At 40.9% G+C, this 23,833-nt stretch overlaps 1 protein-coding gene across 1 annotated transcript; it reads left to right on the top strand.

The window, feature by feature from the left end:
* The first annotated feature begins 287 nt into the window (after positions 1 to 287).
* Positions 288 to 4,615, top strand: LOC149015977 (zinc finger CCCH domain-containing protein 48-like). The gene is made up of 9 exons (XM_089156040.1): positions 288 to 1,074; positions 1,178 to 1,273; positions 1,432 to 1,521; positions 1,652 to 1,753; positions 1,959 to 2,105; positions 2,589 to 2,708; positions 3,003 to 3,062; positions 3,924 to 4,021; positions 4,172 to 4,615. Exons 1-9 carry the CDS (start codon positions 484 to 486, stop codon positions 4,314 to 4,316), a joined length of 1,449 nt encoding a protein of 482 aa, XP_089012166.1. The 5' UTR covers positions 288 to 483; the 3' UTR covers positions 4,317 to 4,615.
* Positions 4,616 to 23,833: the final 19,218 nt, after the last annotated feature.

Genomic DNA, 23,833 nt, shown 5'->3' with positions numbered 1-23,833 from the left:
AAAAAAGAACCTGATAAACACCAACATTAATTAATTATTGACCAAAAATAAAATACATACTTAAATATATTCAATTGAGTACTTATCAAAATAGGAAATTACATTTTATAATTTCTCAAAAGACATATGGAGCCGGTCCATCAGGTGCCTGACGAGTCACGAGAGTTTGAGGTTTGATCGGTCCGGATTTCTGAAACCAAACCGGAAGAAATTCTAATTGGCTTAATACCGTTGGGATACTCTTACTTAAAATTCAAAATCAAATTCGATCACCAGTGGAGCTGAGGTTTTACTTTCACTCTCACAATCGTTTTTTTCCCTTTGAGTTCGAGAAGCAATCAGAGTTCTTGATCAAGCTACGCTTCTTCTACTTTTAGTTTCGGTTACGACTTACGACTTCGATTTTCTACTTTCTGTCTCGCGTCCTTCGATTTTCTACTTTCTGTCTCGCGTCTTCTATTTTGGGTTTCGGCTTGATCTTCAATGGTAGTGATGGGTATATCAGTTGGCTCTGCCGCAAGTAGGTTGGGTGCTCCATATCACAAACCCCAGAAAGTCTGTCGTTTCTGGCTGAAGGGATGTTGTAACAGGAACCCTTGCCCTTTTCTTCACGATGAATTGCCACAGAAGTCCGGCATTATCGATAAAATTTCTTCAAAGCGAAACACCTGGGTCCGGAATTCCACACTGCAAGACAAAAGTTATGGTGGTGGTGGTGTTCCACCCAAAATGAAAACTGCAAGTAATGGTCTCAAAACTCATGGGGATGTTGTGCTTCCGAAAAATCAAGACAACAATCACGGTTCAGTCCCTACCCAAATGCAAAACAGAGCTTATGGAGTTGGTATTCCTCCCAAAAAGCAAGACAGGAGTCATAGTATTTCTCTTCATCCCAATAATCAAGTGGAAAATCATGTTGCCGAGTCGGCTACTGTGCCTTCTGAAACTCAAGATAAAGTCTGCCATTATTGGCTCTCTGGAAACTGTAGTAATGGAGGCAAGTGCAAATATGCACATACTTGGTTCCTCAGCGATTCTTTTACACTATTGAAGCAGCTTAAAGGGCACCAGAAGGTACTTTCATTTTCTTCATATTTTGTTTTTGCTTCATCTTTTAGGTTGAATGAAGCTTTTGCTTTCGTTGTCTCGGTTTCACTAATCATCACTGGTTGAACAGGTTATTACTGGTATCACTCTGCCGTCTGGTTCTGACAAGCTTTATTCAGGGAGTAAAGATAAAACTGTAAGGGCTTGGGACTGTCACACTGGAAAGGTGATTGTGATTATTTAATTTTTAGATTAATTATTATAGTCTCTCTAGTTTATTCTAATCTAGCCATTTACCTGCATCTCTATCTATCCATCTATATTTATGTTTATCTGTTGTATATCTCTGTATTATGTGACGTTGGATGTCATTGTTCTGTTCAGTGTGCTGCTGAGGTCAATTTGGGAGGTGAAATTGGATGTGTAACTAGTAAAGGGCCATGGCTTTTGGTTGGAATTCCAGATGTTGTTAAGGTGATCTGATTTTCCTGGATGGGTTTCTTCCCATGTCTTTCTTTTATAAATTTCATGTTTGAGTATATACTATCTGGCAACTGATGCTTTTCTCCTTCTTAATTTATTGTTTTGCAATGGTGACATTCAGGCGTGGAACACCAAAACTGGCTCTGAACATAGTCTTATAGGACCAGTTGGACAAGTATATTCCATTGTTGAGGAGAATGGCATACTTTTTGCCGGAACCCAGGTAATCTTTTATTTTGTCCTTTCCCATTGATTTGGCTGGAGTTTTTAGGAAAGAGATGAACACTCCTCAATTGTGCTAATTGTCTGCTCCTACCCGTTCTTCTACCTCCGTTTGATGTCAATCGCAAATGGAGATCATTAAGCCAACATTCCGTCATTGTTTTTTGGTTCCAACATATATTAACCTTTCTTTTTATTTGCTACAGGATGGTAAAATATTAGCATGGAAAAGTGATGTGGCAAGCAACTGCTTTCAACCAATTGCATCACTTGAGGGTCACAGTCTTGCTGTTGTTACATTAGTTGTTGGAGAAGGTAGACTGTACTCTGGCTCAATGGACAATACAATAAGGGTAAGTTACTCTGGCAACAATCACTTTTCTATTCTGAATGGATGCAGATATTGCAAATATTCAATTGTAGTCAATGTTAAATTTTCTCTCCTCAAGTCTGTTGTCCTATATGAAGAATTTTTTTAGGGATATTTAATAATACTATGGTGTCTAATCTCTTAACTTTTAAACTATATCTTATAGGTCATAGCAACTTGTGCTTTCTATATCAGCAAAACAACAATTGTTATTTGAAGGCCCAATAAAAACTATATTCCCAATTATAGTTTATTTCCTTGAATTGTATGTTTTAGATTTTGCTTTTGGTAGCTTGCTAATCATTTTTGCCAACCTAAAATTGTTGAGATTGGATGAATAATTATTTTATTTTGATTATTCTTCATTTTTCTCTAACTATGTTAATTGTATTATTTGCTTACTTTTTATTTTTCCTGGTAGGTTCGCTAATGCTTGTCTATGGTCTAACTATTGAATTACTTTCAGGTTTGGGACAAAGAGACTTTCCAATGTTTACATTCATTGACAGGCCATTCATCAGTTGTGACATCTGTTCTTTGTTGGGATCAATTTCTATTATCAGCTTCACTTGATAAAACAATAAAGGTATTATTATGTTCCAACATTTCTATTTTTATTTTTTGGTATTGAGTTCCCTGCCTTGAAGAGCTGTCTTGCATACACTAGTACCTCTATGTCTTCTTTTTCTCCTACTGCAATAAGGCAGACATCTTAGTTCAAAGAGGGGAGGAGAGAGCTAGACACAGGGAAGCATGCAAACTGGCAGTGGTGTTGTCCTTTTATTTTAGTTACTATTGGCATTTCAATCCATTTAATGAGTAGCTGTTTATGGTTGTACATGCATCATGGCTATTGATTGAACCCTTTGTACTTGTGTAGGTGTGGGCAGCTACAGAAAGTGGCAACTTGGAAGTAATACACACACAGAGTGAAGAAAATGTAAGCCATGGTGTTTAACTTACTGTTGCATTTTCTGCTTTTGATACTCTACCTGCCTTTTATGTTGGAATCTGCTTGGATTTGATACTTCTTTATTTTGGTGAACACTAGTTCTCATCAGGTAGAAACGTGTTTTGGGGTCGGTATGAAGTTGTCATGTATGTCTACCATAGATAATTTAAATTCAAATCACATTTAGAAAAAGATAGATTTTTTTTTTTTTGGGGGGGGGGGGGGGTTTGAAAGGTTTTGCTTTGGTGTTTCTTGGTCTCATCACAAGTCTTGTGTGTGTTGGACTACTAGGAGTTGTCAGTCTTGAAAAAGTTGGGTTGGGTATCCCACTTTTACATTACCATACAAATGAACACCCTTTAGTTTATGAAAATGGAACCCAATTCCTGTGGTGCTTTTTGTGCATGGCAAAACCACTGGTATTACATTGTAGAATGAATTTCAAGGTCAAATTTTGTGGGGTGAGGCTGGTTGTCACCTCCAACAAATTGGAAATGCTAGCTAGGTTCTTTGGGTATGTGTTAGAATTATTCTTCCTTGATTTCCTCTGCTACTATGCTATTATGTTGGTGCATAGAAATGTGACGGAGTGCATGTAAACTTCTTGCTTGGAGGTTGTTTAAGCTTGTGCAGTTGTTTTCTGGTTTAACAGCTCGTGTGTTTACACTCTTCCACTGCTGTTCTCATTCTCCACCCTCACCTCTGGTAGTATCTGACTGTCATGGTGTTCTATTGTGTTGAATTCTTTGTGAATATTCTGTTTTTCTATGTTTACATCAGTCTTTTTCAATTTTAACATTCTATGGTACAGTAATTTTTGTTGTTGATTTGTTTTTCCTTTTATTACAGGGTGTGCTCACTCTCTGTGGAGTGCATGATCCACAAGCAAAACCTGTCCTGATGTGTTCGTGCAGCAATAATACAGTTCACATTTATGACTTACCGTCGTGAGTTTTACATGCCTTAGCATATCTTCTTCTTCTTTTATTATTTAAAAGAAAGATATTTACTCTTCTTCCCCCTCCTTTATCCTACCCATGAATTATAGTAATCTTTATTGCCTGCTAACTGCAATACTCATTGTATGTTGTGTTTAGATTCAGTGAAAGAGGGAGAATATTCTCCAGAGAAGAGATTCAGACAATACAAATAGCTGATGGAGGGCTTGAGTTTTTCTTTACTGGAGATGGAACTGGTGAACTCAGTGTGTGGAAGTGGACCACTAAACCAGCAAATCGATAGAATTCAGTAGCTGCTCGATTGGAATTAACAGTAGTATTATTTGTGAAATAGTCTCTGCTCAATAGAATTCACAGTAGCATTCTCTGTGAAATAGTCTCTGCTCAATAGAATTCAGAGTAGCTTTTCTTTGTGAAATAGTCTCTGCTTGATCAGAATCAACTGTAGCATTAGTTGTGTAATAGTCTCCTGTAACTTTTTAATGATTCAATTCTTTGTGCCATATTCTTTGATTTGGATTGCTTCCTCTGCTGACCTTCAGCATGTTGAAGGTGAAGAAGTGATGGGAAATTTCCGATTGTAATGAGCCGTCTAGTAATGCCTGGACGTTAATCCTGTAAATTTTTTCCTTCAGCAATAAAGATAAAACTGCCTCTGTTCTGTACTATTTTGCAGTGACATTGGACTGTCTTGGTTAAAAGTTGAATTGTATTGTTTCAAACACAACTGGTATTGAATGTTGTATTCCATATTTAGCTGCCTATATTTGCTTAAGTATTTAGCAACAGTAATAAGGCAAATTACATATAGACCCCTTGTGTTTGTAATCAATTACATCTACTACCCTATAAAAAAAATCAGTTACAGATGCCCCTTACTGTTAAGAATTGTAAGCTATAAATGGACAGCTCTGCTGAAACAGTAAGGGGTATCTGTAATTGATTTTTTTCCCAACGGTAGTAGATGTAATTGATTGCAAACACAGGGGGTCTATATGTAATTTACCCACAGTAATATGTTATTGTTTCCATTTGTGCAAGTATTTATTGGCTCTCCCTCTTTCTGTGCATTTGGTGAGTGGGGAAACATTTTCCTTATTTATTTAGGATTTTCTCTTCTGTTTTGTTCCTTTTCCCATTGTAATTTTTCTCTTGTTTTCAATAGCTTTAAAAATCTGAGTTCATGGCATGGTAAGTTGGTTGATCACAACAGATGAGACTGGAAAGAACTTGGTTTCAGTTGCCATGTGGTATATAAAGAAGAGACTGTTAAAATGGTACCAGAAACCTGCCAACCTTTATTCTTCTGAGTAAACATTAGTAAAACTTCAGATGTTAGTACTACAAGAAAAGTTTCTTTGCCCCTTTTCAAACTTCTCATTCCAAAACATCTTCAAATAGACTTGGATTGAATTTTGTATCTGAAGGGTAGAAATCTCGGGATTAAAATTCAGAAATTTCTGGACAACATATAAGTACATTTACCAACACTTCCATGCGCTTGATGCTTCTGTCAAATTATTCATATAAAAGTAAATGTTATGAGATTATAGTGAATGAGAGTTGAGATACATGGCCTGATTAGTAGTCCACTTAAGAGAACATTTAATTTAAGATCTTTAATTGGAAGATGACTAGGATAGGAAATGTTTGAGCCTGGATTCTTCTTATTCTGCACTGGAGAAAATTTCTGCTGAATTAGAAGTTGTTAATAGTTTCTCTTCTGCTACTATTGCCTCTAGTAGCTCCATTGATGATTTTTCTGCTGCAGAATAGGAAGTTGTTAATAGTTTCTCTTCTGTTAATATTGCTGCTAGTAGCTCCGCTAATGATTGGTATCACTGCCTAGGTCACTTCCATGAGCATATCTGTTTTCTTTTTGGGGTGAATCCATCAGCTTTTCTTCATTTCTGTTGTGCAGTAAATATGCTGTGTCAACCTAGTCACCTCCAGTCAGTCTGTCTAGCCTTTTAACTTGGCAAGGCTGTTACATTGTTAAGTCATTTTGATTCTTGCAGCTTTCTTGCTTTCAATTTATTTAGTCTTCAGTTATCAAATCCCCTTCACTTCTGTGTGTTGGAAGCACTAAAATTTCAAGAATTAGCTTTTGCTACTATTACTAATAGGCAGCTTACAGAGTCCAGTCTATCTTCGTAGTTCCTCTATCAAATTGGTATCAGCTCTTACAAGTACTTCATCTTCTTCCTCTTGGTCCCAGATCACTACAACTATATGGCTTTGCTGGTAAAACTATTCTGGTTTGATTTCCCAGAGCCTCCAAGATGTTGTTTTTTTCATCCAATACTCCTGTGTAGAATGTTTATTTTTCCTAATGAGAAAAATCTTGGAGTTATTTTCTTTTTCAAGAGTAAGTTGAGTAACCATCAACCAAAAGTTGTTCATGTGAAGATTTTTAGTGCAATTTGGTAGCATCTTTGGTCTGCCCGTTACAAATGAGCTTGTTGGAATTGATATCATCACATTCTGTAAGTGGAATTGAATCGCTATAGAAATCTGCTGGAGGAGGTGATCACCTCAAGTGAACATCTGTGTCATGCACCTATTACAGCAGTCATCAGGTGCCTTCAAGGAGAACAGCAGGCCCCCCTTGTATGTGGCCGTGTTGGTTCCTGTAGACAATAATGCAGCAATGACAATCAGAAGCAAGCACGGCATCATTTTGGAGGAGACATACATTCACAAATTTTAACTACATTAAATTGTAGTTAAAATTTTCTTCTCCTTCAAGGAGAACAACGGCGAGCCCCCCTTGTATGTGGCCGTGTTGGTTCCTGTAGACAATAATGCAGCAATGACAATCAGAAGCAAGCACGGCATCATTTTGGAGGAGACATACATTCACAAATTTTAACTACATTAAATTGTAGTTAAAATTTTCTTCTCCTTGGAAGGAGAACAGCAGCCCCCCTTGTATGTGGCCGTGTTGGTTCCCTGTAGACAATAATGCAAGCAATGACAATCGAAGCAAGCACGGCATCATTTTGGAGGAGACATACATTCACAAATTTTAACTACATTAAATTGTAGTTAAGATTTTCTTCTCCTTCAAGGAGAACAATGAGCCCCCCCTTGTATGTGGCCGTGTTGGTTCCCTGTAGACAATAATGCAAGCAATGACAATCGGAAGCAAGCACGGCATCATTTTGGAGGAGACATACATTCACAAATTTTAACTACATTAAATTGTAGTTAAAATTTTCTTCTCCTTCAAGGAGAACAGCAGGCCCCCCTTGTATGTGGCCGTGTTGGTTCCTGTAGACAATAATGCAGCAATGACAATCAGAAGCAAGCACGGCATCATTTTGGAGGAGACATACATTCACAAATTTTAACTACATTAAATTGTAGTTAAAATTTTCTTCTCCTTCAAGGAGAACACGGCACATTGGAGGAGCATAAAAAATTTCCCCAGGGAGCCCCCTTGTATGTGGCCGTGTTGGTTCCTGTAGACAATAATGCAAGCAATGACAATCAGAAGCAAGCACGGCATCATTTTGGAGGAGACATACATTCACAAATTTTAACTACATTAAATTGTAGTTAAAATTTTCTTCTCCTTCAAGGAGAACAGCAGGCCCCCCTTGTATGTGGCCGTGTTGGTTCCTCGTAGACAATAATGCAAAGCAATGACAATCGAAGCAAGCACGGCATCATTTTGGAGGAGACATACATTCACAAATTTTAACTACATTAAATTGTAGTTAAAATTTTCTTCTCCTTCAAGGAGAACAGCAGGCCCCCCTTGTATGTGGCCGTGTTGGTTCCTGTGAGACAATAATGCAGCAATGACAATCAGAAGCAAGCACGGCATCATTTTGGAGGAGACATACATTCACAAATTTTAACTACATTAAATTGTAGTTAAAATTTTCTTCTCCTTCAAGGAGAACAGCAGGCCCCCCTTGTATGTGGCCGTGTTGGTTCCTGTAGACAATAATGCAGCAATGACAATCAGAAGCAAGCACGGCATCATTTTGGAGGAGACATACATTCACAAATTTTAACTACATTAAATTGTACCTAACCACTAATGCACTTCACTACTCTCTAGTAGACTAGTAGTATGAGAACAGAAGCTCAGGCATTATACAACAAAAATCCGACGATCAGGTTGGTGATCCCAATTGAATTTAGAAAGTATTAATGTCATTACAGTTTCTCAAAGTAGAGCCAATGCTTGAAGTTAGTTTGAGAGCAAATAGTTACTCTTTTGACTCTCTGGATTAAGAAAACTCTAAAGAATTTTCTTCTCCTCCAAACCACCTAGCTTCTTCTTTTGATCTACCAGGGGAGAAAAAGCTTTTGTCAGACTTCAATCACGCCACATCAATCCCTCTTTGTTTCAAGAATTCTTTGGCTTCTCGAATTAGCAACTATACGACAAACATGTATGAGTAAGTTGGCTATATGTATAGAGGAAGGTGTCACTTAACACTAAAAGCCCCACTTTTGGGAGATAGATTCTAAGGAAAGGAATCCTGAAGAGGGTGGGGAATGGACTTGTCACATTCATTTAACTTGGATCCCTATCTTGTCATCGTCTTTCCCTTTTGTGTTCAAATCCTCTACACCTCGGTGCATGGTGCACTCAACTTTCTCTCTCACAGTTTACCTGAATCGTGAGTTAGTGAAAGAAATCTAAATTCTATTATTCTTGGGTTCTACCCCCTCAAAACCAATGTTGGTCAACTAACTCATAGATTTACCTTGCAAGGCATGGAAAAAATCTCTCATTTCTTCACTATTCTCCTATGAGGAAGATAGAGGGCCATCTCACATTTCCCATTTTGTGAATAAATATTGACGATTCTTGGATTTGGAAAACCAAAAAAAAAAAAAAGAGAAGTGAGACTTTTGTTGTTAAATCATTATATTATGTTTCTCTAAATAATTCAGTCCCACAATTTGTTTTAATTAGGCATAAGTTATAGGCCTTAGATGGTTCCATCCTATGCCTTCATGAATAGTGGAAATCTGTCTGTAGTTGAACCGGACTCCTTGATGGAATGAACCTGGTTTGACCACTTTTTTTAGATTAAAATAATTTTTGGGCTCAATAAATGGTTTATTATTTTCCTTTTAATTGTTTAAATACGGAAACAAAACCAACGGTGATGGAGGTCTGCTAACCCCTAACTGACTAAACTCGATTAATTAGAGTTGTAAGTAACTTCAAATTAACAACAATAAGTAACCATTGATTATGGTAAATTAAACCTCCAAGAAAAACGTCACAAGAGAAACCATCTTCTCCCAAGCTTCTATCAATATAAGAACACAATTAATCTCTACCAGAGGGAAATAAGGTTGAAGCAACATGGCCAGGTACAACAATGGTTTCATGGTAAAGTTGTTCTTCTTCTTTTTCTTCTTCTTCACCTTTGCAACCATCATTCCAGTGCTTCTCGCGTCCAGGGATATACCAGCACCAGCACCATCACCCTATGAAGAAGATGAAGTTTACATAATGGAGGGATTTGGTGAACCTGCAGAATCACCTGAAAATGATGATGATGATTACGAGTTAGCAGAGCAATTCAACGATTTTGATCCTTCATCTGCACCTGTTCATGCTCCTGCTCCTGCACCGGAGGAGTCTAACATGGAGTTACCACCTGAACCTGAACCTGAACCAGGTTTTTATAGGGACATCACATCTTGCGTGAAAGTCATACCTGAAGAATGTGGGCAACCGATAGTTGATGCCATCTATAAGAACAACCCAGTCGATGGATTTTGCTGCCAGAAGCTTGTAGAGATGGGAAAAGACTGCCATTTCAAGCTTTTGAAGGTGATCTCTTTGGTCGATAAAAATGCACTCCATGCAGAAGAAATCTCCCAGAGGGGATCACAGCTCTGGAGTCATTGTGTTTCATTGGTGTAACCTTCCCCTTAGAGAGAGAGAGATCTAGTAAATTTCATGGGAAGAATTTGATGAAGCAGCCACACTCTCTTCCGAAATTTCTTTTCTTTTGGAAATAAATTTTATGTGCAATTTGATTAGTAAAATCTTCCTTGGCAAAAATTTGAATAGTTTGAAGAATTGCTTTGATTGCCTTTAGAAAAGAAATTTGTATCATTCACAACACCCCTCCCCCAACCAAAAAAAAAAAAAAAAAATTGTATCAATTAAAAATTCAAGGGCTTCTTCACCTGATTCTAAGGAGATTCAAACTCTTAATCTCTTAATGTCATATATTAATTATTTATTAAAAAATCAAATATTAGTCTTTACCAACTGAAACAAATCCTTAGGAAAATTTTCATTCTTATTAACAAAGGATTTCCAAATATTTATTAACATCAATTTCATAAACAAATTGAATCAGAATCAACCATGCAAGGGGGTTATCATGTTCCTACTTGATACTAACAAGACCATGTTGCATAGTGCACTAGGCAAGATTGAATTGTCATGGCTTGACCCAGCCCACCATGGCACTACAAAAAGTCCATTTTTTGGCAATGGTTTAAAAACGTCGCCAAAAATAAGAAATCATCATAAGAAAATAAAGGCCGACACTTTTCTTTCCGTTGTTGCATCTATCATCTATATTGTCGTAGCGAAAAATGGGCGATGCTTGTTGGGTACTAAATGGGAAAACATTTTCGGCAACGACGATTATCACCACAAAAAATGAATGTTAACCATTGCCAAAAGGCCTTTTTTGGTGACAGTGGCCAATGTGTCGGTCAATGTAATTTCTTTAGCAACGCATATTTAGCAAGCATCACCAAACATAATATATACATTTAACAACAGAAGAATGAAACCGTCGCCAAAAATGGTTTTTTGTAGCAAAAAACATACACATTTAGCGACAGAAGAAGGAAACCATTGCTATAAATAGAAATAAATAAATAAAAACAAGGAATACCATTCATCATCATAGCAGAAAAAACATATACCTGGAGTGACCCAATGCATAGAATACATATAAACAAATCGCCAAAGATGGACTAACATTTAAAATTATCAAAATCCTAAGATAAATAAAGATAAAAAAAATTCTAAAACAATCAAGAAATTAAAAACATCTAAGGAAGTAGAAATGGCATGTTCCTCCCACTTTCTGACTAGCACCATAGAAGTCCAGTCAAGAAAAGTCAGCTGCACTATCTGATTGCAATGTATCAACCAAAATCTGAAATAGGAAAAACAAACATTTTTGTTTTTTTTGGTAGAGAAAAACAAACATCTCAGGCCCACTCTTCCTTTCATCTGTAAATAATCCCTTGACAGTTGAGCTAGCTAGGCAAGCTTTGTATTTTGTCTTGATGCAGAATTTCCACTGTGATTCTAATGCATTTTACACACTAAGATTTTTCCCCACATTTTTGCTTGCATGTTGGACACAGATTAAGAAAATTCGGCTCAATCACAAAATCACAATTAGGGGTGTCAATGGTTTGGTTTGCGATAGTTTTGGTCTGGTCTTAATAGTTTGAGGTTGAAAACACCAAAGCTTAAATACAGACCATCTGCAAAATAGTGTTTTTAGTTCAATTTCGGTTTGGATTTGGGTTGACTAACACATGGCAATGATTTTCTTCTTCTTCTTCTCCACCTCTGCAACTATCACTCCAGTGCTTCTCGTGTCCAGCAATGTACTAGCACCATCACCATGTGAAGAAGACAATGAAGATTATACATTGGAAGGATTTGGTGAATCCATCTGAATATGATGATGACGATCATGAGGTAGCAAAGAATCCAGTGATTTTGAACCTTCATCTACATTTGCTCTTGCACTAGAGGAGTCTAACATAGAGTTGCCACCTGAACCTAAACAAGGTTTCTATAATAACATTACATCTTGCGTGGAAATCATACTTGAAGAATGTGGGCAACCAATCGTTGATGCCATCTATAAGAACAAGCCACTTGTTAGATTTTGCAGCAAGAAGCCAATAGGAATGGGATGGGCAAACACTGCCATTTCAAACTGTTGAAGGTGTCTTGGTCAATAAAAATCCATCCCATTCCGACAATATTTTCATTGCCCATGAAATCTTTGATTATCTTAAGAATAGGAAAAAAGGGAAACTAGGTTGGGTAGCAATTAAGTTAGAGCTTTCCAAGGCGTCTAACAGGTTGGAACGGCATCCTATCCTCTCCTTTCATTCTTTTCTAGGTTTCAACCATAAGTGGATAAATCGGGTCGAACTTTTAATATCATCTTCTTCTTTCTCGGTCAAAGTAGAAGGCCGCCTTGTGGGTTTTATCAAACCTAGTAAGGAGCTGGCTGCCCCCAAAGCCCTTACCTTTTATTTGTTGTAATGGATATCTTGTTTTGCACTCTTAATGCCTACTGTGAGCTCAACGGGTTTAAAGGCATTAAAATTGTGAGAAATGTGCCAAAAATTTCTTACATCTTTTTCACAAATGATGCTTTCATACTTTGTTGTGCCACAGAAAAAGATTATTTAGTTCTAGATCTCTTTTCAACTATCTTTGGTCAAGAGGTAAATTTGGAAAAAGTTGCATCTTTCTTTCTTTTTCTTTTTTTTTTTTTGGTACAAAGGGGCTTTTATTAAGCCGGGGGATGGGGATATTAATATGCCTCAGTAAGAGTCAAACTCACGACCTCTTCACTAAGAGGTGTTGTTTTCAACCACTAGAACAGCTCTGCATTGGCGAAAAAGTTGCATCTTTTCCAATCCTAATACCCCAGCTGAGATAAAAAACAACATTCAATCTACTTTAGGGATCCATTCAATGCCTTTAGAAAGTAAATGCTTGGGAACCTTCATGTTCCATTCTAAGTCCGGGGCAAAAAATTTAAAAATTTAAAATAAAAAACTTTATTTTGGTGGGTAGATAGGAATTTTTTATTAAAAAGAAGATTTTTGTTTGGTTGGTTGTTGGTGGGGCCAAATACACCCGCCCTTCGTTTGGATCTCCACGTAGTGTCCTGCAAAACAAAAGCGTCGGATGTGGCCCGACCGCTGGGGTCGGGAGTCCACCTCCGAAGGCTAAGTCGGTTGATGAACTTAATCACAAACGGCTCTGCTAGAAGCACAGAGCTAATGAATGAAGAAACGGGAAAGGTGATCTAGATAGCAAGACACTGATAGTTGAGGTCTATCAGTATGTATCTGAACCTGAGTCTCAGATAGTATTCTCCTTGATCGATTGATCCGTCCCTCACCTTGTATGGTAGTGAGGTTTATATAGAGTGTACCTTCGAATCTCCTTCGTTGGATGCACTCGAGCCTTCTTCGGGTAGTCGTTGGATCTTATCAATAAGATCCGTTGAGCGATAGACTTCTACTAGTTTGGGCTAGTAGAGGACTCTGAGATAACCGTTAGGTTATGCGATAGTTATCCCTTTGATGATGATTATCCGCAGCCGTCGGTTTGAGTCTCTTTGTCATCGGGGTGATTACCCTAATCCATAAGTAAGATTAGGGCACGCTTGCAACAGAATAATCTTTCTTCTTCAGCAAGCCGTCTTCTGGATCCGGTTCGCTCGGGAGCGATTCGGTTTTCTCCTTCTCGACCGGGGTCGAGGGTAGGACCAGGTATGAACCCGGTCTGATCATAAACTCTCCATATCACGAGCCCCCGGACCAAGCGTTCGGTCGATCCCGAGGGCTTGGTTTTTAACTGGGTTCGTCGTCAAGTGATGATCTCTGCGTGCTTCATTAAATGTCATATCACATTTAATGCGGTGGTCACTTTTCCTCGAGCGTTGTGAGTGTAAGGCCACATGTCTCCGTTGCAGTTGATCTGTCGTGGCTCACGTCATCCAAGCGACGGTTTCCGAACGCCTATTTCGGATTCGTGAGTTCAAACTTTCAAAACGTCTTTCAATCTCGATCGTCGATTTTGAATTAATCTCGATCGTTCAGATTCCCGAACACTCGTGCGGGAGTTTTAAAAGCGGTTCGTTGTCTTCGTAGGTTTCATTCTTCCTGTCCGGAATTTGAACCTTTGTTGTTCGCTTCGCCTTCTCGCTCTCAAGCTTCCGTCTCCTTCGAATCGGTAAGTTTCTTGATCTTTTCTTTTTGTAGTTTCTTGAAACGAGTAATGGCGGACGACAGGGCTTCTTTAGTACCCCAAGTTAGTGACAGCAGTGATGCTTTTGTTTCTCCTGCTCCCGAACAGTCGGATAGTGATAACAAAACCCTAACCGTCCTCTGGCAGGAGTTCGCTGAAGTTTCTCAAAAAGGTTTTGAAAGAAAAACCGAAACTTCTCCTGTTCTTGTCGAGTCTAGATCTTCCAAGATCGTCGATTCCTCTAGGCAACCTCAAACCTCCGGGTCTAATGGTGGGCCTAGCTTTGTTCCCTCCATTTATAATGGAGAAACTCTTCTTTCCGCTGTTCAAGATTTTGACCTTCCTTCCTCATATCAGGTTAGGGCTCCCCACCCTGATGAGAGGGTTGATTCATCCCTTTCGGGTGAATTTTCTCTGTACATAGATACACTGGAAAGCGGGGTTCGCTTTCCCTTTTTTAATCCTTTATTTTCCGCAGTTTTGAATCACTGGAACATTTGTCCCGGAATGCTCCTCCCCAATAGCTGGCGTCTCATCGTCGGCTTCTTGGGTTTATGTTTTGAGCTTGGCATCACGCCATCTCTTTCTCTTTTTGTACATTTTCATGTTCTTTCTATCTCCCATCCTCCCGGATGGGTCTTTCTTTCCAAACGCAATAGGGCTGAACTTGATTGGAGGGGCAGCATCCTCGCCAAAGGAACTTGCCCTTCTAACCACAAAAGATGGCGCGAACGATATTTTTTCTGTCGAGCGCCTCCATCAGATCTTAACTTCCCAACCACCTGGAGGAGGTTTACTTCTTCGTCCGAAAGTAACTGGGGCCTTCCCTTATCCAAAGAAGACGAGGCGGCCATCTTGAAGATCAAATCCATTCCGTGGTATCAAGAGATACATGGATATGAAATGGAGTATAACTCCATCCTACAGTAATGGGGCTTGGCTCATTGTGAGCTTCTAACCATCATCCTTTGATTTGACTGAAGTGAAATGTCTTGAATTCTGATTCTTGTCCTTCTTCTTTGCAGTGCCTCCCAGAACGAACCCTGAAAGCCTGTGGGTAAAGGCCGCTAAAGCTTTGTGACAGCCAAGCAACGATCGCCCAGGGTTTTGACTGCAGATCAAGAGGCTTCTCTTCCCTCTCCCGATCCCTCTTACAGGGGTATCCGGAATATCAGGCATGTAGCTGATGTTTCGGGTAAAGGGAAGAAACCAATGGTGGAGAGGGCCACCGTCTCCTCCTCCGTCCGAACCAAGAGGAGGCATGACACAATTGATGCTCCCTCCAACAAAAAATCCAAAGCTTCGACGGATGGTGAGGAAGTCTTCCTCCCCCAGTGGACCCTGAAGATGACCGACGGGGTCACTCGGGATCTGAGAAAGCTGCAGAGTGGAGCTCTCTCAGTCTTGCTCCTTCTGATCGCCAGGAGTTTGAAGCCCTGGATGACACCTCCCTTGTGAGTCAATCTACAAGGTAACGGTCTTCTTGCTTATTTATGTTTTCATAATTTCTTATGACTTCTTCTGATGTCTTCCATCTTCCCAGGAATGCCGTGTTGAGCTTATCAACACATGGAAGCATTGAGCCGTGTTGGTCGCACCAGCTCCTTGCTGCAAACTTGTGAAGAGAAATTGGCCAAGGCCAATTCTGAAATAGATCAGCTGACTGCAGCTACTGTAGAGCTGCAGAAAAAGCATGAGGAAGAAGTGACCTCCCTCAAGGAAGCCCTTGAAGCTTCGAGAATTCGTGTCTCTGCTGCCGAGCGCGAGGCCAGGAAGCAAAAGGCAGCTGCCACGTTGTTTGGTGACCGCCTTGAAATTAAGAGTAGGGATCTCGAAGAACATCTGAAGTTGGCAATCCCTAGCAAGCCTGAGCATATCAAGCCAAACCTTCGGAAGGAGTGCATCCGGAAATACCTGAACAGCGTACCCTTCTCCGAATTGCTAGGTTTCTACAACATTCAGGCTTATCGCATGGGGCAGAACGATGTTTGGGAGCAGATCCTTGGAACGATCCACGACTCCGACACTTTGCTCCTTTTCGTGAGGTATGCCACCCGAGAGGTCTTCGGGAAAGTTGGTATGGATCTCCCGACTGGGCCCGGGGAGAAGATGATCCTTTTCCAGCTGACCCTCAATATGAGGCATATCTGAATGACGAGCCGGCACTTCCAGAGGAGAAATCACAAGCCGAGTCTCAAGTTGTTGCTGTAGAGGATTCAGCCAATGCCACTCTTGAGGAAGGCTCTTCTCATGGTCTGAGAAAAGTCCTCCCGACCAGGGTCCCTCGGGCAACAATGAAGAAAAGGCTTAGGGAGTTGTTCTTTTGTAAAGATGTACTCTCAATTTAATGAATAGACATTTCTTTACTCATGTTGGCCTCAAAATTTCCCCATCTCTTGCCGAAGTATCGCCTTGAATATCAAAGTATTAATGATAAAACTTATCACTTAATTCTTCATTCCTCGCCGAATAATGATCTTGTAGAAATATTGTGAAGATGCGTTTCGGGAAGATGCGTTAATCTTCCCCACTACTTCCTTTATTGCAAAGTCCGCACGTTTCCCTTCTGCGAAGTTCAAACGTTTTCCTGCTTTTGTGTACCATTCACTGTTTCCAATGGATCGGAAATACCTCCATTATTTTAATGGCAGTGCGACGATTGGAGGTTTCTCTGCACCAAGTGCTCGCTTCCACATGTTCCCATGTGGCATCCCTTCGACCGTTGATCTTGCTTTTTACGGATTTCGAAGCGTCGTTTTGGTTGTCCTTAGCCTTCAACCGTCGTCTTATACCGGAGGCTATTTAAAGCCTTCGTGGGTACCCTCCATCTATCCTGACTCCTGCAAGATAGATTTGCTAAAGTGCCAAAGCAACCTTTTGCCCTTCGGCCTGCCTCCGTATTCCTCGTACTTTGACGACAGCTCTATCCATTTCTGAACAAGTGAGTTTTAGATTTCTCATCTCCTTCCCCTCTTCTCCCCAAAGTAAACTGCACAGTAGTTATACTTGGGGTTTAGTTTTTCGGTCTGTCAGATGCCTTAGAAAACTAGGGTTTCCCCATTGTTGCTGTCGTTTATTTCTGTACTGATACGGCTGTTTGTTTTTTGTTTTTTGTTTTTTGTATAGTGGCTCCCAAGATCAACCCAGACTTTATTAGAGCAAAATCTCGCAAGAATAGCGTTCCGTCGGTGGTGATTTGGGCCAGTGCGGTGGTTTCAGCTAGTGAATCCTCCAAGCGTAAGGCGGCTATTGCTGGCGGTGAATCTTCAAGTCGATTCCTGCAGCTTACGTTGATGCCGTCCCTGCGCCTCCTTTGCCCGAAGTGACCGCTCGTCTTTCCCAGGAAGATCTTGATCACTCCGTTGCCGATGGTCCCGGCGGCAATCCTGCTGGTGAGCCTGTCGGTGCACCCCCGAAGGAGACTCTTCGGGCATACGAGGCAACTATGTTGGCGTCGATGAAGGTGTGGCCCCGGCGAGTGCTGCTCCTATTTCTAACTCTAGTGCTTGTTTGGCATCCTCCTCCTCTCCTTCGAGTTGGAGGATTTTGCCACCCGGAAGCGCCGTCGGGTGACAAGTGATGCAGCTCATCCTTCCGGCCCTCTGATAGCTCATCCTTCTCATCCTTCGCCTGAATTAGTGTCAAACGAGTTTGACAAAGCGTTGGAATGGTGTACTGCTTGCTCGAATGACTTACGAGAGCGCAGTTCTTTCCAAACTTCCGGATGAAGTCTTTACGAAGTCACTTTGGTGATGTAAGTCTTTCTTCATTATCCTCTCGATTTTGAAAAATTACCTTTCTGCTCCTCGCTAACTCGAAAGTTGTTTGCGGGAGTCTTCTTTGGTAACTTCCACAACCAAGTGGAAGCGGTTACTAGACTCGGTGAGGTTGAGCAATGAAGTTTCTAGGCTTCGGGGAATCTCTGAAGCTAAAGATGTTGAGATTGCTCGCCTTCGGAATCTAGCTTGGGAGGTGGCGGGGAGAAAAGAATTCGATGATTGGTCGTCTTCGGTCAGATTTGGATGATGCCGGGGAGAAGATCCGGCGACTGGAACGGACAGTTGGAAAGTCGGGAGCTAAAGGATCCGAAACATTACCCGAAAGGCAAGCCGTCGTTCCTTTGCCCGAATCCCTTCCAGCGATGTTCGCAGAGCTTTGTGTCTTCAAGTATTTACACAGGTAAGCCTTTTGTTGATATGTTGAATGCTTACAACTTGCGGGCGTCCGGGATGGTGAGAACGAAGTATGGGAATCAATACTAAGGAAAGATCCTCATTTTGATACGACTCCCTACGGTCTTGTTTGCCATCCTGAAGTATTTACCAACACAGGTATTCCTCCTCCCATTTGGACCAAGGATAAGATTGATCCTCCACCTTCCGATCCAGATATTATGCAATATCGGGAAGATTTCTCTGTTTATTCTCCGCTGGAAGAAGTCAATTATGACGAGCTTGTGCCGAATGCGAGTTTGGTCGAGGACCATTCTTCTCCTGGACAAGTTGGGCAAAGAGTATGAAATTGCGAGAGGATTTTCTGAATATTGGAATATTTTTGTAATCCTCATTTCTTCTCTTCTTTTCCTTGACTCCTCTCAATGGTTGACTCATATGTTTGTTCTAGCAAAGTCGCATCGATCTTGTATAACTTGTTAACAGTCTGTAATGACCTTCTTCTTTGATCGGGAGATTGTATCCAGCTCTTGTAATTGTTTTGATGCTGGCCTCTTTGGATCTTCGGAAGAAATAAGAAATTACTTTATCTTGAACTTTGCTAGCCACTTGAATCGTCGTTGTATTAGGTCTTAGTTGTTTGAAACAATGCCTACACTTAAGGATTTCCGGAGAAATACAATAAGTCTGAGAAGGAACTCACTCGGGTTTTAAACCGATGCCTTATACTTAAGGATTTCTGGAGAAATACAATAAGTCTGAGAAGGAACTCCACTCGGGTTTTAAACCGATGCCTTATACTTAAGGATAATTCAAAAATTCAATAAATCTCGAAGGAACTTACTCGGGTATTAAACCGACGCCTTGCAAAAGGAACTCACTCGGATTTTCATCCGATGCCCCGACTTAAGAAAGTTCGAAAGATTTTCCATAAGTGTTGAAGTGTTGAAGGACCCACACGAATTTTCATCTGATGCCTTATAGTTGGATCTTGTTCTTGAATGTGGTGTATGATGCCCCCCAATCAAAAGATAGTTTGTTGAAAACCAAAAATTGCATTGATTGAGTTGAAAATGATTAAATCGCGAACAAAATTGAAATCATCTTCAGGGATAAAACTTTTTGAGATGCCTAGCATTCCACGAACGATCCAATTCTTTCACGGGAATCAATGTTCTTCAGCTTGTAAGCTCCTGAACCGACCGGTTTCACAACCATATAAGGTCCTTCCCGGGGAAGGGTCCAACTTTCTTTGGTGACGCGGGTCGGAAGCTAGGGTGTTTCTCAACACCAAATCTCCGGCTAAGTACCGACGATTCTTCACTCGAGTATTATAATGAGACGCTATCCTTCTTTGATAATGTTGAGTTCGTGCTATTGCCTTTGCCCGAACTTCATCCAACAAATCAAGACTATCAAGCAGTCCTTGTTCATTTGCTTTTTCCTCGAACTCACGATCCCTTAACGTCCCTGCCATTATCTCCACTTGGTGCCAATGCTTCGGATCCATATGCCAACTCTGAATGGAGTTTCTCCTGTAGGTGTTCGAACCGTAGTTCTATAAGCCCACAGTACATTATATAGTTCTTCGACCCAAGAAGCTTTGTCGGCTTCGAGTCTTCTCTTTATTCCTTCAGTAGCGTTCGGTTAGTAACCTCTACCTGGCCATTGCTTTGGGGGTATGCCACGAGGACATACGATGCTCGATCATATATGTTCCACAGAATTGCTCAAATTGTGGACAGTCGAACTGAGTACCATGGTCGGTGACAATTATCTTTGGAATCCCAAAGCGATATATAATTGATTCAAGCACAAATTTCTCCACTTTTTTCTCGGTAATTGTCGCCGGTCAGTGGCTTCTACCCATTTTGTGAAGTAATCAATTGCTACTATCGGATATTCTCGTCCGCCCGATGCCTTGGTGAATTTGCCCATGATATCAATTCCCCACATTGCAAAGGGAATGGGATTTAGAATTGAAGTCATAATCTCCGCCGGGCGCTTCGAATCTTTGTAGCATGAATTTGTGAGTTACTACATCGACGAACGTAGTCCATAGCGACTTCTTGGATCTTAGGCCAATATAACCCCAATCTTAGAATTTTGTGGGCCAGGGCTCTGCCACCCATGTGAGCGCCACAAATTCCTTCATGAACCTCAGCTAAAGCTGAGTTTGCTCCTTCGGGGCCTATACATCTCATAAGGGGTCCAGCATAAGATCTTTTATATAGTCTCCCATTCTGAATGACAAATCTAGCTGATCGAATCTTGATCAACCTTGCTTCTCTTTGGATCCTCAGGTAACTTGTCATCTCTTAGATATTCAATTATTGGATCCATCCAGCAACGTTCTGCTTCAATATAAGAAATTTCTTTCTCATGATAACTTGGAAAAGTTACCTCTTCAATATAGACCGAAGGGTCTAGATTCTTTTCCTTGGCATTGGCTAGTCGGGATAGCTCATCTGCCACTGAATTTTCATTCCTCGAAATCTGAGATATCTTCAAATTTCGGAATTGGTTTTGAAATGCCTGCACTATCTCCCGATATTTTTGCAAGCGTGGTTCTTTAATGCCATACTCCCCCTGGACTTGGTTGACTATAAGTGAGAGTCACTATAAATAGTAACATCTGCAATAGCTAATGCCTTTGACAACCGAAGTGCTACTATTAGGGCCTCGTACTCCGCTTCGTTATTACTCGCATCAAATGCGAATCTCAAAGCATATCGAATAATGAATCTGCCGGACTTTTTAATAGAATTCCAGCGCTTTGCTCCATCTTTATTACTCGATCCATCGACATATACCTCCCAAGTGGTTGGTATAATGGGATCTTCAATGGTGGGTTCCACTTTGGTGCGGTAGTTTCTACTACAAAGTCGGCTAATGCCTGAGCCTTAATTGCAGTCCTGGGCTTAAAGCTCACTTGGAACTCACTTAGCTCAACCGACCAGGATACCATCCTTCCAGACAAATCAGGTTTATTAAGAACTTTACTAAGAGGAAAAGTTGTAAATACCTCAATTGGATGAGCCCGAAAATATGGCCTTAGCTTCTGGCGGCCATCATGAGAGCCAGAGCACTGCTTCTCAATCTGCGAATATCTCGTCTCCGCATCCAGCAACACGTGGCTTACATAGTAAATCGGCCACTTGTTTCTTATCTTTCTCCCGAACAAGTCTTGCCCTGACCGCGGAAAGGGATGTCGCTAGATATAGCTGTAATATTTCCCCCTTCTACGGCACGGACAGGATCGGTGGTTGTCCAAGTGCATCTTTTAATTCCTCAAAAGCTTTACGGCACTCTTGAGTCCACTTTGCTTCCTTTACGCCCTTCGGGTCTTTAAGTGCCTTGAAGAAAGGCAAACATTTTTCTCCAGGACTTGGAGATAAATCGATTTAAGGCGACAACTCTCCCCTGTCAAACATTGTACATCCCGAACGGTTTTGGGAGCCTCCATATCAATTCGAGCTTGTATTTTGGCGGGATTTGCCTCAATTCCCCTCTGTGATACCATGAAACCCAAGAATTTACCCGAGGAAACTCCAAAGGCACATTTTTCGGGGTTCAACTTCATTTGATGTTTCCTCAGTACTGAGAAAACCTCAGTCAAATCTGCAATGTGATTTGCTTTTGTAAAGCTTTTCACCAGCATGTCGTCAACATATGCTTCAACGTTCTTTCCTATCAGCTCTTTGAAAATCTTGTTGACGGCCCCTCGATATGTTGCTCCTGCATTTTTCAAGCCAAAAGGCATGACCTTGTAATAATAGCTTTCACGATCAGTCATAAAAGCCGTATATTTCTCATCTTCCTTATTCATAAGGATCTGATTATACCCGAGTAGGCATCCATGAAACTTAAAGTTTCATACCCTGCCGATAGCATCTATCAAGAGGTCAATCCGAGGCAGCGGGTAACAATCTTTTGGGCAAGCTTTGTTTAGATCCGTGTAGTCTGTACACATCCTCCACTTCCCATTCGCCTTTTTCACCATCACCACGTTGGCCAACCAAGTTGGGCACTCGATTGGTTCTATGAAACCAGAATTTTTAAGTTTTTCAACTTCATTCCGAACGGCTTCATACTTTTCAATAGAGAAATTTCTTCTTTTACGTATCCTTTGGTTTCGCCTTAGGGTCTATCCAGAGTTTGTGCTCTGCAATGGTCCGATCGATCCCAGGCATGTCCTCAGTGAGACCACGCGAATACATCTTTATTCTGTTGAAGAAATAACTTCAATTCATCTTTAAACTCTTCCAATTTGTTCGGACCCGACATAAGTAATCTTTTTCGCATCCTCGGTACAGCTGGATTTGCTCTAGTTTCTCCTCTGGTTCGGGCCTTTGCATCTCTGTCTCTTCCCGATCATCTCGAACTTCTATGGGGAGGGCGGTAACCTTCTTCGGACCCTCCTTGTCTTTTAAATAGGCAACATAACACTGCCGAGAGATCTTACGGTCAGAGGATACTTGACCGATTCCCATATCAGTCGGGAATTTTATCTTCAAGTGCTTTGTCGAAACAATAGCACCTATCTTGGATAAAGATGGTCGTCCAAGAATCATATTATAGGCTGGTAGTTCTCGAACCACCAGAAAGTTGATTCGGACAGTTGTTTCTTTGGGCCAATGGAAAGATCCAACTGAACCGATCCTTCCGCCACCTTGAGATGACCCTGCAAAGCCATATAGGTGTGTTGATGAAGGTTTCATCAAATCTTGATCCACCTTCAATTTTTGATACACTTCGTAAGAAATTAGGTCAGCTGCAGGACACTGTATCAATCAATACTCTATGCACTTCCCGCCGTGCAATCTCTACCTTGATGACTATAGCATCATCATGAGGTAAACAAACATCTCTCTCGTCTTCTTCGCTAAAGGTGATAGAATCTTCACCATTCAGCTTCTTCCGCTTCTGCGCCTCTCCGGCTCCAACAAATTTGGATTTGGTTTTTAAACTCCGGAATGATTCGGGCTCTGGACCCCCGAAAATGGTAAGGATCGGTGACCGAGTAGCAACTTCAATCACCTCCTTGCCTTTTTTGGACTTCGGGGCCTCCCTTGATCGTTCCGAACTAACCGAACGATTCCTTTTAGGGAGCAGCCGCACGTGGCCTGCTGGCGTGGCTCCTCCCTTCTTACGCTAACAAAGCTGGACGGATGTCCCCGAGATATTAATCTCTCAATATCTGCCTTCGGATGACGGCAGTCATTAGTGTAATGACCATAGTCCTTGTGGAATCGGCAATACTTTTCCCGATCCTGCTTGCTCTCCGGGTTTCAAAAGAATTTAGGCGGCCACTTCAAAATATTTTTTCTTTTGAGGATATTGGAATATCGGCCCGAGGAGCATTCAATGGAGTGTACTCACTTCTGCCGGGGGATCTTTGGCGCCAAGGTTGGGATCTTCCAACCCGATCACGAACATTCTTCTTTGGCTTCTGCTTATGCTCAGGAGCCTTTTGTTCCTTATTGGAGACTTTATTATCTCCTTGGCGCGCATCTAGAATCTCCATGACTTCAGCCACCTTACGGCATCTCTGTACCAATTCAGCATAAGTCGTGGGTATATCATGTAGTAATAACTCCAGGA

The sequence above is a fragment of the Hakea prostrata genome, chromosome 5 (genome assembly GCF_041222555.1).
Source record: "Hakea prostrata isolate BN-2017 chromosome 5, UWA_Hpros_2, whole genome shotgun sequence".
Classification (NCBI taxonomy): domain Eukaryota; kingdom Viridiplantae; phylum Streptophyta; class Magnoliopsida; order Proteales; family Proteaceae; genus Hakea; species Hakea prostrata.
This window is presented reverse-complemented; position numbering and strand designations above follow the sequence as displayed.

Bases quoted from the DNA above. Each gene is read 5' to 3' on its own strand.
- LOC149015977 (XM_089156040.1), top strand. From the start codon at position 484: ATGGTAGTGATGGGTATATCAGTTGGCTCTGCCGCAAGTAGGTTGGGT. The intron at 1,754-1,958 runs GTAATCTTTTAT...TATTTGCTACAG, and splicing joins TACTTTTTGCCGGAACCCAG to GATGGTAAAATATTAGCATG. The intron at 4,022-4,171 runs GTGAGTTTTACA...TGTTGTGTTTAG, and splicing joins CACATTTATGACTTACCGTC to ATTCAGTGAAAGAGGGAGAA.